The sequence below is a fragment of the Giraffa tippelskirchi genome, chromosome 4 (assembly GCF_054371585.1).
Source record: "Giraffa tippelskirchi isolate mGirTip1 chromosome 4, T2T-mGirTip1v1.2.pri, whole genome shotgun sequence".
Lineage (NCBI taxonomy): Eukaryota > Metazoa > Chordata > Mammalia > Artiodactyla > Giraffidae > Giraffa > Giraffa tippelskirchi.
Genome location: NC_137278.1, coordinates 12,937,570 through 12,953,573, shown reverse-complemented (window position 1 = coordinate 12,953,573; position 16,004 = coordinate 12,937,570). Strand labels below are relative to the sequence as shown.

The following is a 16,004-nucleotide window of genomic DNA, read 5'->3' as shown; positions in this document are numbered from 1 at the left end:
GTAGGTTTATCAGCCTCAGCCATCACACTTCATCATTTCTCAGAGTTGGAAGGAGAAGGGAAAGATCCTCAGACTCTGGCCAGATGTCTGAGTCTCTACGTCTTTGCTGCGGCACTGAAGTGAAGATCTGGTCCAGAAACTTAACTTTTTTTTTTTTTCATAAGAGAGCTCTTGTTCCATTAAGTCAAATGAACTTACCTGGGATGAGCCTAGCAATGATAAATATAATTGTTGATTTTATTAGTGATTTATTTTTGAGGAATAATATCTGCTAATGGATGAGATTCTTATGACTTTTCAGCTCAAGTTTTCCCTATAGGTAGATTTATGTAGCACATCAAAGAAGTAACATTTTGAGGCTTTTTTTGGGGTAAGGATATATTTATATATTTTCAGCATTTTCTCATGAATGAGAGTAAAATAACTTCAAAATAGTAGAGTGCAAGAGAACTTATACTAAAAAGCAGAGGTCTCTTACCCTATGTTTACACACCTCTGTGTTTAGTGTGACCTCTTCTGGTGATTCACACCTCTCTGCTTCTAAATAAAATGGTACTTACTTATAGATCTATATGCCAGTTTTTTATCAATTAAAGATAATCTTTTGGCTCTTTATCATGAAAGATAAAGTTTTATCTTATTTACATTATTACCACTCTTCCTTCTTTTCCTCAATTTTTTGATGGTATTTTAGCTCTTCAATTAGTTGCTTTTCTACTTTTAAATGATTTGCTTCAATCTACAGTCCATCAACTTCAGACTCCACTTATCTTCCTCACCTCTGCACCCCCCCAAACTTTGGAAAGAGATACCTTTATTTGCATATTGTCAAGATTGAAAACATACAAATTACAGGTTGTAGGCGTAGTTAAGTCTTCCAAGTAAATGCTAAAAATCAGTAGACAACATTAACATTAGTATAACTGTGTAAATATTTATCATGGCAGTGCCAAATCATGTGTTATGGTTGCATTTATTCTTTAGTGAGTCCAATGTTCCACGCACCAAAAGATAATATCCCTAACATTAAGATAAAGAATCAAAACCATTTTAAGGGCATCTCTCTTGGTGCTTTCTTTAAAGAAAAGCTCACAGGAGCTTAAAAGATAGAGAAAGCTTATGTTTTCCAGTGTCTGTCCTTTTGTCTTTATTTCTTTTGTCTTTATTTCTTCATGTATCCTTTTCCATGTCTCAAACTATATGTGCTTGATATGGCTCAAACTATATGCTCTTATGATTCTATTATGCATTTAAGCCAGTGATCACACACAGACATCTACATGGAGGTATAGAAGAAGGTGAGAGGAAAAAAAAAAAAGATGGGAAGGAAGAAAGATTGAATAAGTCCCTTCATGGGGCAAGAGTGAGAGAAAATCATCTTTGAGAAGGAAAGAGTGTCAAAGAGTATAAATTTATCCATCATGAGGATCAAAATGTAATAATATAGAGTCCATTTTCTCTCAAGGAAAGCAAAACTGTATTTGAAAACCGATTATATGCAAAAACATTCATAAGCAGTGGTAGTATTCTTGTTGGCTGACTTTTTTCAATACTCATTTCTATATCTTGGCTATTTTCCAATATTTTAACATTATTCTCATCAGAGTCTGAGCTCTGTGGATCCTGTTCAGACAACTTGGAGAGATCAAGGGTGCTGATTCTAGAAGGCACAGAGGAGTAGTTCGTTTAGGAGAGAGATGAAGAAATACACATATATAGGTTTAAACAACTCAGAAGACCAAACTAAACTGAAATTTGGGAGAGAAACAAAACAAAGGGAAGAATTCCTGGAATGAGACAGAAAAACATCTCAGATTTCCTAGTTTCCACCTGTACTTTAGGAACATACAGAAGAACGGAGAGAGCTAGAGTGTCAAACTCCAGTTGTGCTATTCTTGTCTTTCTTCTTTAATGAAAGCACCAAGGAACATATAGTCTTCCCTGTTTTATCAATATCTGAATGTTACAGGTATGTTTTATATGATACCTTCTTGATTTAAACTCTATTTCTAGTCTTTTCCCCTGTGTTGATGAATCACAAAGGTTGAATCTGAGATATATAAATCTGAACCTCTTTTTCTCTGTCCCAAGAATATATCTTCAACATTCTCACAAAATAAATTAGGTCCCCTGTCTCACATTTCTTGCACCTAGGGGCTGAAATGTCTGTCCATACCCTCTCCAATTACATGACTATATTCTCCATCTAAGCCTTATGATTTTCATTCAAAAACATATCTTTCTGTGTCATCATTGTCAATTCCTCCATCTCATTGCTTTTTTTGACTATGACGTTTGAACCTTATTCTATTCTTGGGTATTTTGGGTACCAGTATCACATTGCTTTCTACAAGAGGATTGTGTGTTGACTTATTTCCTATTCCCTTTCTGTTTACTCTTAGGGCACAGTGTAACCTTAATCTCACCTTTTCTCTGTGCCTAATGTACACTCAAGTTAGAAAATTTGGGTGGAACTGTGTTTCTTCTCCACATTCTCACAAAACTAGGGAGTCCCTTTTTGCAATTTTTCGTAAAAGCTTTTCTATAGAACAGCTCATCCCAGTGAGGCAGCACCACTTACATGCACTCATTCTGGGATTCTACCAACCCCAGGAGACTCCAATTTTGTTCAGTTGAAATATTATTTAGAATGGGCTGAGCCCTTGTATCTTCCTTTATCAACTGGAATGGTAGCACAGGTGGCTCCCCCTTCTTTCTTATATCTAAATCTCACTGAGGCTAAGACTGTAAAGCATCTAAAAGCAACTGTGTCTGTAGGGAAGGCCTGCCCCTTAGGGAACACAGTAGCCTTGCATCACATCAACAGTCAGACAAGAAAAAACCTTAAGGGGAACTCGATTCCTATATCAGCACCTCAAGAAGCCACCTCTCCTAATCTAACCTTTCTATAATTATTGAAGGTTTGTTATTAATTCCAACATTTTAACTCAGCTGAATTAATGGCAAGACATGAGGCTTTATGATACAGCAGTGGGACAACTTCAATTGTTATTATGGTTCCATTCTGCTCGCCAATGACTTTCTGAGTTCCTGCCCTCACCCGATTGAATTCTTTTGATGGATTTCATTTAGCCATTTTGCTCTCTGTTTCACCTCAGAATACTTGATTTAAACACATCTGTGTGTACAAAATAAACAGAATGATGTAGAGCACCATAATGAAAAGTCTTGAGACTATATGAATATTGGGGAGATTCTTGGGAATGCAGACTGTTGAGACCAAGACCAACCATGGGTTGGGTTGGGAAATTTATAAAATTCCATAAAAAGCTTCTATCCTGTTTCAGTGATTTTTCTGCTGGTGATGTATTTTATTGATGTAAACCTTTACCTATTAGGGTAAAGCTGATAGCTCAGCTGGTAAAGAATCTGCCTGCAATGCAGGAGACCTGGGTTCAGTCCCTGGGTTGTGAAGATCCCCTGCAGAAGGGAACGGCTACCCATTGCAGTATTCTGGCCTCGATAATTCCATGCACTGTATAGTCCATGGGGTCGCAAAGAGTCGGACACAACTGACCGACTTTCACTTTCATTTTCACCTCTTCAGTCCAGTTCAGTTCAGTTCAGTCGCTCAGTCATGTCCCACTCTTTGCGACCCCATGGACTGCAGCATGCCAGGCCTCTCTGTCCATCACCAAATCTGGAGTTTACTCAAACTCATGTCCATGGAGTCAGTGATGCCATCCAACCATCTCAATCTCTGTCGTCCCTTTCTCCTCCCACCTTCAATCTTTCCCAACATCAGGGCCTTTTCAAATGAGTCAGGTCTTCACATCAGGTGGCCAAAGTATTGGAGTTTCAGCTTCAACATCAGTTCTTCCAATGAACACCCAGGACTGATCTCTTTAAGGAAGGACTGGTTGGATCACCTTGCAGTCAAAGGAACTCTCAAGAGTCTTCTCCAACACCACAGTTCAAAAACATCAGTTCATCAGCGTTCAGCTTTCTTTAGAGTCCAACTCTCACATCCATACATGACTACTGGAAAAACCATAGCCTTGACTAGATGGACCTTTGTTGACAAAGTAATGTCTCTGCTTTTTAATATGCTGTCTAGGTTGGTCATAACTTATCTTCCAAGGAGTTCAGTTCAGTCACTCAGTCGTGTCCGACTCTTTGTGACCCCATGAATTGCAGCATGCCAGGCCTCTCTGTCCATCACCAACTCCCGGAGTCCACCCAAACCCATGTCCATCGAGTCGGTGATGCCATCCAACCATCTCATCCTCTGTCATCCCCTTCTCCTCCCGCCCACAATCCTACCCAGCATTAGGGTCTTCTCCAATGAGTCAACCCTTCGCATGAGGTGCCCAAAGTATTGGAGTTTCAGCTTCAACATCAGACCTTCCAATGAACACCCAGGATTGGTCTCTTTTAGGATGGATTGATTGGATCTCCTTGCAGTCCAAGGGACTCTCAAGAGTCTTCTCCAACACCACAGTTCAAAAGCATCAATTCTTCAGTGCTCAGCTTTCTTCACCGTCCAACTCTCACATCCGTACATGACCACTGGAAAAACCATAGCCTTGACTAGACGGACTTTTGTTGGCAAAGTAACGTCTCTGCTTTTAAATAGGCTATCTAGGTTGGCCATAACCTTCCTTCCAAGGAGTAAGCGTCTTTTAATTTCATGGCTGCAATCACGATCTGCAGTGATTTTGGAGCCCCCAAAAATAAAGTCTGACACTGTTTCCACTGTTTCCCCATCTATTTCCCATGGAGTGATGGGACCAGATGCCATGATCTTAGTTTTCTGAACGTTGAGCTTTAAGTCAACTTTTTCACTCTCCTCTTTCACTTTCATCAAGAGGCTCTTTAGTTCTTCTTTGCTTTCTGCCATAAGGGTGGTGTCAACTGCAGATCTGAGGTTATTGATATTTCTCCCGGCAATCTTGATTCCAGCTTGTGTTTCTTCCAGCCCAGCGTTTCTCATGATGTACTCTGCATAGAAGTTAAATAAGCAGGGTGACAATATACAGCCTTGACGTACTCCTTTTCCTATTTGGAACCAGTCTGTTGTTCCATGTCCAGTTCTAACTGTTGCTTCCTGACCTGCATACAGGTTTCTCAAGAGACAGGTCAGATGGTCTGGTATTCCCATCTCTTTCAGAATTTTCCACAGTTTATTGTGATCCACACAGTCAAAGGCTTTGGCATAGTCAATAAAGCAGAAATAGATGTTTTTCTGGAACTCTCTTGCTTTTTCGATGATCCAGCGGATATTGGCAATTTGATCTCTGGTTCCTCTGCCTTTGCTAAAACCATCTTGAACATCTGGAAGTTCACGGTTCACGTATTGCTGAAGCCTGGCTTGGAGAATTTTGAGCATTGCTTTACTAGCATGTGAGATGAGTGCAATTGTGCGGTAGTTTGAGCATTCTTTGGCATTGCCTTTCTTTGGGATTGGAACGAAGACTGACCTCTTCCAGTCCTGTGGCCACTGCTGAGTTTTCCAGATTTGCTGGCATATCGAGTGCAGCACTTTCACAGCATCACCTTTGAGGATTTGAAATAGCTCAACTGGAATTCCTTCACCTCCACTAGCTTTGTTCATAGTGATGCTTCCTAAGGCCCACTTGACTTCACATTCCAGGATGTCTGGCTCTAGGTGAGTGATCACACCATCATGATTATCTGGGTCGTGAAGATCTTTTTTGTACAGTTCTTCTGTGTATTCTTGCCACCTCTTCTTAATATCTTCTGCTTCTGTTAGGTCCATACCATTTCTGTCCTTTATCGAGCCCATCTTTGCATGAAATGTTCCTTTGGTATCTCTAATTTTCTTGAAGAGATCTCTAGTCTTTCCCAGTCTGTTGTTTTCCTCTATTTCTTTGCACTGATCACTGAGGAAGGCTTTCTTATCTCTCCTTGCTATTCTTTGGAACTCTGCATTCAGATGGGAATATCTTTCCTTTTCTTACTTCCAAGGAGTAAGCGTCTTTAATTTCATAGTTGCAGTCACCATCTGCAGTGATTTTGGAGCCTAAAAAAATAAAATCTGCCACTGTTTCCACTGTTTCCCCATCTATTTGCCATGAAGTGATGGGACCCGATGCCATGATCTTTGTTTTCTGAATGTTGAGCTTTAAGCCAACTTTTTCACTCTCCTCTTTCACTTTCATCAAGAGGCTCTTTAGTTCTTTGCTTTCTGCCATAAGGGTGGCATCATCTGCATATCTGAGGTTATAGATATTTCTCCCAGCAATCTTGATTCCAGCTTGTGCTTCATCCATCCCACTGTTTCTCATGTACTCTGCATAGAATTTAAGTAAGCAATACACATCCTTGACGGACTGCTTTTCCTATTTGGAACCAGTCTGTTTTTCCATGTCCAGTTCTAACTGTTGCTTCCTGACCTGCGTACAGGTTTCTCAAGAGGCAGGTCAGGTGGTCTGGTATTTCCATCTCTTTCAGAATTTTCCACAGTTTATTGTGATCCACACAGTCAAAGGCTTTGGCATAGTCAATAAAGCAGAAATAAATGTTTTTCTGGAACTCTCTTGCTTTTTCGATGATCCAGCGGATATTGGCAATTTGATCTCTGGTTCCTCTGCTTTTTCTAAATCCAGCTTGAACATCTGGAAGTTCATGGTTCATGTATTGTTGAAGTGTGGCTTGGAGAATTTTGAGCATTACTTTACTAGCATGTGAAATGAGTGAAACTGTGTGGTAATTTGAGCATTCTTTGGCATTGCCTTTTTAAGGGATTGGAATGAAAACTGACCTTTTCCAGTCCTGTGGCCATTGCTGAGTTTTCCAAATTTGCTGGCATATTGACTGCAGCACTTTCACAGCATCATCTTTTAGGATTTGCAAGAGCTCAACTTGAATTCCATCACCTCCACTGGCTTTGTTTGTAGTGATGCTTCCTAAGGCCCACTTGACTTCACATTCCAGGATGTCTGGCTCTAGGTGAGTGATCACACCATTGTGATTATCTGGGTCGTGAAGATCTTTTTCACCTATTAGAGTTCTGAAAAGGTTGATTCTGATGGCATTGAGTTGGCCAGAAAGTTCATTTGGGTTTTTGTAACCCAAATGAACTTTTTGGCCAAATCAATATTTGCCAGTTTTTTGGTGTTTTGAAGGAGGAACTGCCCCTGGAGATTCATCTTCTTTCTTTCTTTTTTGTTCCAAATGCCTCTGTTGGCATTCAAAGTCTCTTGGCTTACAGTGCTTGTCCTTCATCACATCCTGACTCATCATCCAATGAATCATGTAATTTTATTCAAGTCTTCACAAATTGGCTTATAAAGTCAATGATCATAATCTCAACAGACTATTTTGTAGAACTGGAGAAAAGCAAATCTAATATTCATATGGACTTGCAAGGAACCATGGGTACCCAAAACTGTCTTGAAAAAAACTAAAGAACAACGGCAGAGGACTCATGTATTTCTATTTCAAAATTTATTTTTTTTTATTTTTATTTTTTTTAATTTTTTTATAAATTTATTTATTTTAGTTGGGGGCTAATTACTTTACAGTATTGTAATAGGTTTTGCCATACATTGACATGAATCAGCCATGGGTTTACATGTGTTCCCCTTCCCGGACCCCCCACCCACCTCCCTCCCCGTCCCATCCCTCTGGGTCATCCCACTGCCCCGGCCCTGAGCCCTTGTCTCATGCATCGAACATGGAATGGTGTTCTGTTTCACATATGATAATATACATGTTTCAATGCTATTCTCCCAGAACGTCCCACCCTCACCTTCTCCCTCAGAGTCCATAAAATTGTTCTATGCATCTGTGTTTCTTATTCTGTCTTGCATATAGGGTTATCGTTACCATCTTTCAAATTCCATATATATGCATTAGTATACTGTATTGTTGTTTTTCTTTCTGGCTTACTTCACCCTGAAACTACAGCAATGAAAATAATATGGAAGTCCAGTGGTTAGAACTTCATAGTTTCACTGCCAAGGGTCTGGGTTTGATCCCTGGTCCAAGAACTAGGATCCCAAACAAGCCACGTGGTGCAGCTAAAAATTTAAATAAATAAACACTTTATGAAAAATACATTTAAAAAAAGAATATGGTACATATAAAATGATAGACATATAGGCCAATAAAATATAGTTGAGAGTCTAGAAAAGACCTATTTATCTTTTCAGTTGATTTTTTTTTGGCTGCATGCATCTTAGTTGCAGCATGCAGGACATTTTGATGCAGTACACAGACTCTCTAGTTGTGGCACATGGGCTCAGTAGTTGCCAAGGGCTTAGTTGCTCCATGGCATGTTGGATCTTAGCTCCCCAACCAGGGATCAAACCCATGCCTGCATTGCAAGGCAGATTCTTAACCACTAGACCACTAGGGAAATCCCTGTCAATTGATTTTTGACAAGGGAATGAAGAACACTCAGTGGAGAAAGGATCATTTCTTCAACAAATGATGTTGGGAAAACTGAACAAACACATATTTTAAAAAAAAATAATAAGCTGAACCTTGTCCTACACTATGCACAAAAATTAGCTCAAATGGATTAAAGGCTTAAACATAAGTCCTGACACTGTAAAACTGCTAGAAGAAAATAGGAAAGAAGGTCCTTCATATTGATCTGGGCAACTGTATATGACAGTTGCTGTATATGACAACAAAAGCACAAAGAGCAGAAGTAAAAATCAAGTGTGACTGCATCAAACTAAAAAGCTTCTGCACAGCTAAAGAAACAATGAAAAGTCAATGTACAGAATGGGACAAAATATTTGCAAACCAAAATCTGACAGAATTAAATAACAACAACCAAAAACATCTGATTAAGAAATAAGCATAAGGTCTGAGTAGATTCTTTTTAAAAAGACATCCAAACAGCCAACAAGTACATGAAAAGGTATTCGACATCACTAATCATTGAAAGTGAAAGTGAAAGTTGCTCAGTCATGTCCGACTCTTTGTGACCTCATGGACTACACAGTTCATGGAATTCTCCAGCCCAGAATACTAGAGTGGGTAGCCTTTCCCTTCTCCAGGGGATCTTCCTAACTCAGGGATCGAACCGAGGTCTCCTGCATTGCAGGCAGATTCTTTACCGGCTGAATCACAAGGGAAGCCCAAGAATACTGGAGTGGGTAGCCTATCCCTTCTCCAGCAGATCTTCCCGACCCAGGAATGGAACCAGGGTCTCCTGTATTGCAGGCAGATTCTTTACCAACTGAGCTGTCAGGGAAGCCATTGGGGAAATGCAAACCACAAGGAAACAGCACTGCACACATGTTTGAATGGCTATCATCAAAAAGACAAGTGTTGGCCAAGATGTGGAGAAAAGGGAAACTCTTGGGCACTGATGGTGGAAATATAAATTAGTATAGCCACTGTGGAAAAAAAATTTTTTTTAAATATAACTACCATGCAATCCACCAATCCCACTTCTGGGCATATACTTGCACTCCCATGTTTATTATAGCATTATTCAACATAACCAAGATAGGGAAACAACCTAAGTGTCAATCAATGGATGAACAGGTAAAGAAAATGTGATACAAATATACAATGGAATATTACTCAGCTATGAGAAAGAAAGAAATCCTGCTATTTGCAGAAACACAGGTGAACTATGAAGACATTATGCTACATTAGATAAGTTAGAGAAAGACAATGCTGTATGATACCACTTATATGTGGTATCTAAAGAAAATAAAATCACAAAAACAGAGTAAAATATTGATTACCAGGAGTTGAGGGTAAAAGGGTAGAATTGGGAAGATGTTGCTTATGGGTGCAAACCTATAACTAGTAGATAAATAAGTCTTGGAAATAATGCACAGCAAACTAAATACAGACAATACTGTATCATAAACTTCTAAATTCCTAAGCAACTAGATCTTAATTGTTCCCACCACAAAAAAGAAATGATAATCATATGATATGCTAGAGGGGTTAGCTAGAACTATACTGGTAAACAAACTACAGCATATAAATATAACAAATCAACACATTGTACACCTTAAACTTTCACAATGCCATATGTTAATTATATATCAATTTAAAATGTTTTGATTATCACTGTAAATTAAAGAGATCACAAAATAGAGGTCAATGTCTAGTTCTCAAAAATCTAATTACAACCAATTTATTTTATCTATTGTTGAAATAGTTCACTGTTTCTTGTATTATGCAGCAAAGTATTTAGCTTGCATTTTCTTCATATATTTTACTTTGAGAAATGTAAATTAAAATTAACTGAAAATATTGATACACAAAACAGAATTCACATGCATCAGAATAAGACATTCATACCATGAGAAGCCCATGGAAACTGCAGCTCACGTGTGGAATAATAGAATCATGGCCCCTGTTTCACACTCACTTCTGGGCATGTATTTGCTCACTTAATGAAAAAGATAAGAAATTGACATCTCTATTTACCTAACTTCTCTTCCACTAACTTTCTCACATACACCAACCCACTCCCCACAAACCAGCTCACGGAATTCAATGTGACTATAATTAACCTCACTGTCTTTGCTCTAGCTCAAAATTTCACAACATTATTCCTATATTTCTGCAACTGGAATTACATAACCCAGGCTTAGTGACACATTTCTATCCTCTGAAGATAAATGGCCAGAGGGAAAATACTGGAGACTTGCTGATGGGGAAGCCCTGAGGACATGTGGCATGAATGTGGGAGTTTTCACATTCAGAGCACCAGATCAACAAGAACTAAAACTGGAGTTCCATCAATTGCCCGGGGCCATTCCCCCCTTTCAACTCCAAAAGCAGTGCTGCTCCAATCTGCCCACTTCTTTCCTCCTCTAACCAACATGGCTCTTTGTTGTTGTTATTCAGTCACTCAGTCACGTCTGACTCTTTGCGATCCCGTGGACTGCAGCATGCCAGGCTTCCCTGTCCTTTACCATCTCCCAGAGCTTGCTCAAACTCATGTCCATTGAGTCAGAGATGCCATCCAACTATCTTATCCTCTGTTACCCACTTCTCCTCCTGCCTTCAATCTTTACCAGCATCAGAGTCTTTTGTAATGAGTCGGGTCTTCACATCAGGTGGCCAAAGTATTGGAGCTTCAGCTTCAGCGTCAGTCCTTCCAATGAATATTCAGGGTTGATTTCCTTTAGGATTGACTAGTTTGATCTTCTTGCAGTCCAGGAGACTCTCAAGAATCTTCTCCAATACTACAGTTCAAAAGCATCAGGCTAATCAGGAGGCCACCCTCCCTCCTCTAAGCAGCCTATGGAGTGCATTCTTGACATCCTTGTTGCGAAGGCTGTACACAAAAGGGTTGGCCAAAGGTGTAATGGACGTGTACATTACGGCAGCCACCATGTCCTGATCCTGAGAGTTCTGGGAAGGAGGCTGGAAGTAGACCCAGATTATGGTGCCATAGAAAAAGCCAACCATGGTGAGATGGGACCCGCAGGTGGAGACTGCATGGCAGCGACCAGCTGCTGAGGGCAAACGTAGGATGGTGGCCCCGATGCGGACATAGGAGAGTACAATGAGGGCACAAGGGCCCATCATGAGGAAGCCTCCCTCCAAGAATATAGCCAGCTCATTGGGATGGATATCAGAGCAAGAGGCTCGCAGAAGTGGTCGGTGGTCACAAAAGAAGTGGAAAAGGTGAACGTTTCCCTCAGCATCCCCAGCCCAGGAGAGAGGCAAGAGAAGTCCCACATGTAGCATTGTGTGCATCACGGACACCACCCAACACAAGGCCAGTAAGCGGGCACAGCATTGGCGATTCATCACTGAATGGTAGTGCAGAGGGTCACAGATGGCCATGTATCGATCCAGAGCCATGACAGACATAACAAGTGTGTCTGTAACTCCAAACACATAGAAGAAGAATAACTGGGCCAGGCAGCGGGCAGCAGGAATGGCTGGGACATGAGTAACCAGATGGGCCAGCAACTGGGGCAGAATGACTGTGGACAGCCCCATGTCTATAACTGAGAGACCTCGGAGCAGACAGTACATAGGTGAGTGGAGCCTGGAGTCCCGGGAGATGAGCAGCACTAAAGTCACATTCCCCATCATGGTGGTCAGGTAAATAGCCAGGAACAGGACAAAGAGGACAATGGGGGGGACTTCAGCTCCTGAGAACACGAGAAGCAAGAAAACTGGAGAATGTGAAGCATTAGGAGCACAGCCCATGATGAGTGACAAAGAGCCCACCTGAAGGAGTTAGAATCAAAAAGCAAGTCATGGGTCATAGGTTACAGCTCACAGCAATTCTAGTTAATTTATGCATATTCTTCAAGCTCCTTAAAGACTTAAATTCGACTGAGCACTACAGCCCTTCCTAAGTCTATGACTTTACTCCCTGAATTTGTTACAGCATTTTTCCTTTACTTCTTCCTTTGCATCCACTCTAATGGGTTCTTCTACGTAATCCACATACTCTGATAAAGTCCCTTGTACTATAAACCCTTCATTCAATGTCGTCTTTTCATCCAACTACTGTTTATCTCCTTCCAGTGACAAACTTCACAAAAAAATCCCTATACTCACTGTCTCTAGCTCCTCATCTTCTAGTCATACTTCATCACCTGGCCATCATGATTTCTTCCATATGAACCTGTAAGGAACATAGTGTATCATTTAATATGTAACATATAAAGAAATGGATCTTTGCAAGTAGTTGGTTTTTGTAGCAAAATTGCTTCAGGTTGTCATGAACTAACTCATTTTTCCCCTGTATTTGATTTGGTTGGTTAACAGCATCATCATTTACATCCATTTGATGGACCAAACCAAAAACAGAGGGACTCTCTCCATCATCTCCCCATATCCAATCACTCCTTGACTTCTTTTCCCTTACTGTAATTGCCTACCTATAAAATCTTCCTCTTGGAGCATCATATGAGCCCATTGGAGAGCACCCACAGGTGACAATTGCTGCATTCTTCCCAGAAAAGACTAATTCAAACCCTTGCTCATCCCTTGAAACCCTCCCTCAGGACTGACATCAGACTGTATCCCTCCAGACTTAATCTTCTAAGATTGTCTAACCCGAACAAAAAACTCTCTTGGGTGGGGTGCCTTTCAAGATGACACAGCTCATGCATGCTCCTTGGATCCAGTTATCCCAAGAAAAACTCATAATCTCATTCCAACAAATTCTGAAAATAAAGCCTTCTCAAATTCTCCATGCACTGGCAGGAATGGCACTTGGACTCTCCCCAAATGTTCATTAAGGCCTTAAATAATATTTTTAGATGCATCTTAGTTTCCAAACTTATTTTCTTAAACCATCTTTTCATTATCAATATTTAATACAATAACATTGTGACCAAATAATTAAATCTCTATGAGATACATTCTTAGAAGCATTTTGAGACTCACTTTGTGAACTAACATGTGGCTAACTGGACTTATGGAATACAGAAAGTGGCCCCAAAACAAACTCATAATTTTTAGAATTGACATGGCATTCTCAGTGAATGAGGATGGAATATTCAGCTAAATATTGTACTACATGTATATATATTTTAATTGTGATCTACGCATGTTACACAGCACTTGAAACCAGAACCCCATGCATCAATAAGCTTAAGTTTTCAACACATATTAACTGAAAACTGTCAGTTCAGGATGTTAGAAAAGTATGGCAGATATGAATATTTAGGATGTGAAAATACTGTTATTTTTGTAAAGCAGATATAATATATATTATGACTACTTTATTTAGGATAATGGGTACCTTCTTTGGGGAAAGAAGAAGGGTAGAGGATAAGATAAACAAGTAGTATGGGTTTTAATTGTATCTGTAACAGTTTATATTTTCAAAATAAGAATTGAAACCAAAAAGGGAAAATGTTAAGCTTTGTTAAAGTTAGATATTAAGTGTATGTATTTCATTGTCTTGGTCTCACTATATTTTTCTATATTGTGAAACTTTTCCAATTAAAAATATAAACAGTAAAAGCCAAGGACAGCAACTGAGATATGAGAGTGTTTTCCTATATTTTCTTTATTCATTCCATCATAAGACTAAGCACACCATTCTAGCTCAAAATAACATCCACCACAGTCAAATCACACACTCAGCATCAGGACATTCAAGCCAGTATATCATGGAGAATCCAAAATTAGGTAGTATTCATCTTAGAACTGGGAGACTCAGACTTAGCTTCAAAATAATTTTCCAAAACCTTATAAAAAAAACAGATGTCACAATACATGTACACTGTAACTGTCAGACCTACAATAAGCCAATGAGCCACAAAGTTTCCCTAAATTGTTTTTCCCCAATCTAAGGTGTATTCCATGTTTCCAATTACCATTCCTATTTCTCTGTCTCACTCTAATAAGTTCTACAGTGATTTTCTGATGGAAGCTCTTTGTTTAGCGTTTGATTCTAGAGATCTAGAGCCAGAGAAAATTTTTAGGCAGGACTCTTATAACAGCGGGGAGAAATCTTTAGCCAAATTGTAAGAAACACAGGTAGAGGAATCATCACTGCCTGTGTTCCTCTGGCATCAGGAACTCAGGACTGGGTTAATCATAACACTTGGTTCATGCAATAGCCTCTTCGTTGGTCTGAACATCATCTTCTTGCTTGCTCCTTTGGCCTTGGGTATGATTAAAGGAGCATTAACTTACTATTCAACACAGAAACTAGAATATTAATGACAATTCATACCTACTTCTATGAACGTGATCCTCTCCTTGTCACTCTTCGCCTAGGATAACCAACCTCCTGAACCTCAACTCCAAAGCAGCCTGCTCAAATCTGCCCACTTCTTTCCTCATCTAACCAACATGGCTCTTTGTTGTTGTTGTTTTTCAGTCACTCAGTCATGTCCGACTCTCTGTGATCCCGTGGAGTGCAGCACACCAGGCTTCCCTATCCTTCACCATCTCTCAGAGCTTGCTTAAACTCATGTCCATTGAGTCGGGGGTGCCATCCAACAATCTCATCCTGTCACTCCCTTCTCCTCCTGCCTCTTTCTTTTGCTAAAATATGTTATATTTGCTATATATCTGCTATAGGTATTCCAAGATGAATATTTTAAGTTTTAGATGATTTGAAATTTGTAAAAGAATAAAAACCTTTAAGTAATTTGTGGTTACCTGATTTTATGCCTCAATATTATATTACTTAGATTCACTGACATTTTTGGCTTTAGCTGTTCATTTGTCTTTCATTGCTATGTAACAGCCTTTTGTGTGGATACACCACAATGTATTTAACCATTCGCTGTGATGTGCATTTGTGTTGTATACTTGCTTCTGCTATTCAGAGTATGGGCCTAGGCTGACATAAGTTTATATTTCTGTGCTCCAAGTTACTAACTCTTTTACGTGACCAACTGTCTTGACTTGTCCAAGTCTTATCCAAGTCTCAGATTCCTTTACCACAAAATGGACATAGAAACTATGTGTGCAAAGTTGATAGAATATGACAAAATGCCAATTAGTGTTTTTAAATTGTAATTCATATCTTATGCTCTATCAACTACTTGCTCCATTTCATACATTTAGTATAATTATAGTCTACTTACAAAATAATTTATTCAAAGTTTTGCTGCCAAGGTTATCAGTGAACAATCTTCACCATATACAATGATATTTAACAATGTTAGTGTTAGTAGTAATAGTGGTAATAATAAGTAACATTTCTGGAGTCCTTGCTATATGCCAAACACAGCACAATGCACTCTACATGTGTGGTTTTATTAAATCTGTACTGTATTAGACACTATTTTATTCCTCACTTTACAGATGAGGAAACTGAGGCAGAGAAATTAAGCAAACTAGCTTTAATACTGCACAGCTAGTCAATGACAGAGCTGAAATTTAAACACAGAGAATTGGACATCCTGACTATTGCTTCTCTCAACTCTTCTTCATTTTCCTTCTCTACTTATGGCGTTATTAACCACTATCCATCCCCCACATTCTTGACATTTCTTCTAATCTCCTTACTGCTACAAAATTATGAATTTCATCTTGCTTCTCTCAATTGTTGGTTCTTTTCTATCTACTATTTTCTTTTCCCATTCCCTTCACCACATAGG

The 16,004-nt window shown here is 39.4% G+C and overlaps 2 protein-coding genes across 2 annotated transcripts in view; both read right to left on the bottom strand.

Moving 5' to 3' along the window:
* The window catches only part of LOC145545078 (olfactory receptor 1J4-like), a 196,770-nt gene that overhangs the window by 71,204 nt on the left and 109,562 nt on the right, over window positions 1-16,004 (bottom strand). The window contains exon 4 of the mRNA XM_081588739.1: window positions 12,493-12,559. The gene's annotated coding sequence lies outside the window, so the exon portion shown is untranslated. The remainder of the gene's footprint in view (window positions 1-12,492; window positions 12,560-16,004) is intronic.
* Window positions 11,182-12,135, bottom strand: OR1B1 (olfactory receptor family 1 subfamily B member 1). Its single transcript, XM_081588484.1, has one exon. The coding sequence runs from the start codon at window positions 12,133-12,135 to the stop codon at window positions 11,182-11,184; it is 954 nt and encodes a 317-aa protein (XP_081444610.1).